Source organism: Phytophthora parasitica (assembly GCF_000247585.1).
Source record: "Phytophthora parasitica INRA-310 unplaced genomic scaffold supercont2.1, whole genome shotgun sequence".
NCBI lineage: Eukaryota > Oomycota > Peronosporomycetes > Peronosporales > Peronosporaceae > Phytophthora > Phytophthora nicotianae.
In genome coordinates, this window is record NW_008634126.1 from 1,082,938 (window position 1) to 1,084,205 (window position 1,268).

At 53.2% G+C, this 1,268-nt stretch overlaps 2 protein-coding genes across 2 annotated transcripts in view; both read right to left on the reverse strand.

Annotated features, from left to right (window-relative positions):
- The window catches only part of PPTG_20696 (hypothetical protein), a gene marked incomplete at both ends in the record, with an annotated part of 978 nt that extends 770 nt beyond the window's left edge, over positions 1-208 (reverse strand). Inside the window, one exon of the mRNA XM_008892894.1 lies at positions 29-208. Within this exon, the coding sequence (XP_008891142.1) occupies positions 29-208 (180 nt within the window). The remainder of the gene's footprint in view (positions 1-28) is intronic.
- Positions 209-1,177: 969 nt separating this feature from the next.
- PPTG_20697 (hypothetical protein) overlaps positions 1,178-1,268 on the reverse strand; it is a gene marked incomplete at both ends in the record, with an annotated part of 11,736 nt that continues 11,645 nt past the window's right edge. The window contains one exon of the mRNA XM_008892895.1: positions 1,178-1,231. Coding sequence (XP_008891143.1) covers positions 1,178-1,231 — 54 coding nt within the window. The remainder of the gene's footprint in view (positions 1,232-1,268) is intronic.

A 1,268-nucleotide genomic window follows, 5' to 3' on the forward strand; every position in this document is an offset into this window, starting at 1 on the left:
GCACGGGCGCCGCCGTGCCGGAAATCACGGCCGAGGCACGTCGCGCCCGTGCACGGCACCTCTGCATGTCCACGTAGAACGTAATCGTAGTCTGCATGTCCAGGTAGAACGTAATCGTAGTCTGCATGTCCAGGTAGAACGTAATCGTAGTCTGCATGTCCAGGTAGAACGTAGTGGTAGTCTGCGTGTCGAGCCGCTCGGTGTCCATGGCGCACGGGCGCCCCCGTGCCGGAAATCACGGCCGAGGCACGTCGCGCCCAGGCGCTTGACGCTTAAAATGGAAATTGCTGAATGGGCTAACTGCTCCTCGCTACCAGGGGCAGTCAGCTCATAAGCTAAATGTCGGGGGACGCGGCTGCGGAATGGATGGTCCGTAGCCACGTCCCACTATCTGTGCAGAGTGTGGCAGAGTCTGCATGCCAGAGCAGCCAGCATGCGCACGATCTGTGTGGCACGCAACCAACACGTGTGCTGGCTGCATCTGGCAGTGTGATACTACTATTTTGTCCTGTGCTACGGATCCTGGCTTGGGCTCCGGATGATCTGGATTTGGCAGATCCTAACGCACAGGCAACTTCCCGCGGTCTCAGTCGCCGTCTGTTGCCAGAAGAAACCGTTGGGTACACTGTACCCCGACGGATCAAAGGTGCTCGTCATATTTGTTGCCAAGACTGGAGAACTCCAAGCCGAAATCTTAGCGACGTCATTACTATTAGCGCCACGTTCAATGTCATTGTACATCCCGGCCAAGAGTTCCGCACTTCATTGCGGTACAATTATCCGACCGAGTACTGGTCGGTGAGATGGCCAACCACCGCTTCTTCAAATAGTGCTCCTCGAGGGAGTCAGGGATAGTGGTGTTCATCAGACTCAGTTTCCCGCTGCTGAATCTGTTTGTTTCGCTGAGAAACTGAGGTAGATAGCGTAGTCGGAGGACTTGATGTGTCTGTTCCTGGTAACCTTTTAGCTACAGGTCAAAAGCTTCTCATGATTCGTGTCACTTGGTTTCCACTTCGTCCACAATGCTCGCACTTATGTCGGACGCAGTGCTGTCCTCTCCTACATCACTACGGACAGATATACTGCGTGTGTCTTGCAGCGTGCCAGAAAATGACTGGCCTACAGATGCATGAAGGAGGTGGAAAGAGAGGGGGGTGACACGATTATTTTTTCATTTTTAGTTTTGAGAATAAATTCTCTCGGGCTCGTAAATTACCGTGGTATACAGTAACTGCTCAGAAAATGTCAACCCGTTGTTTGGTACCTCT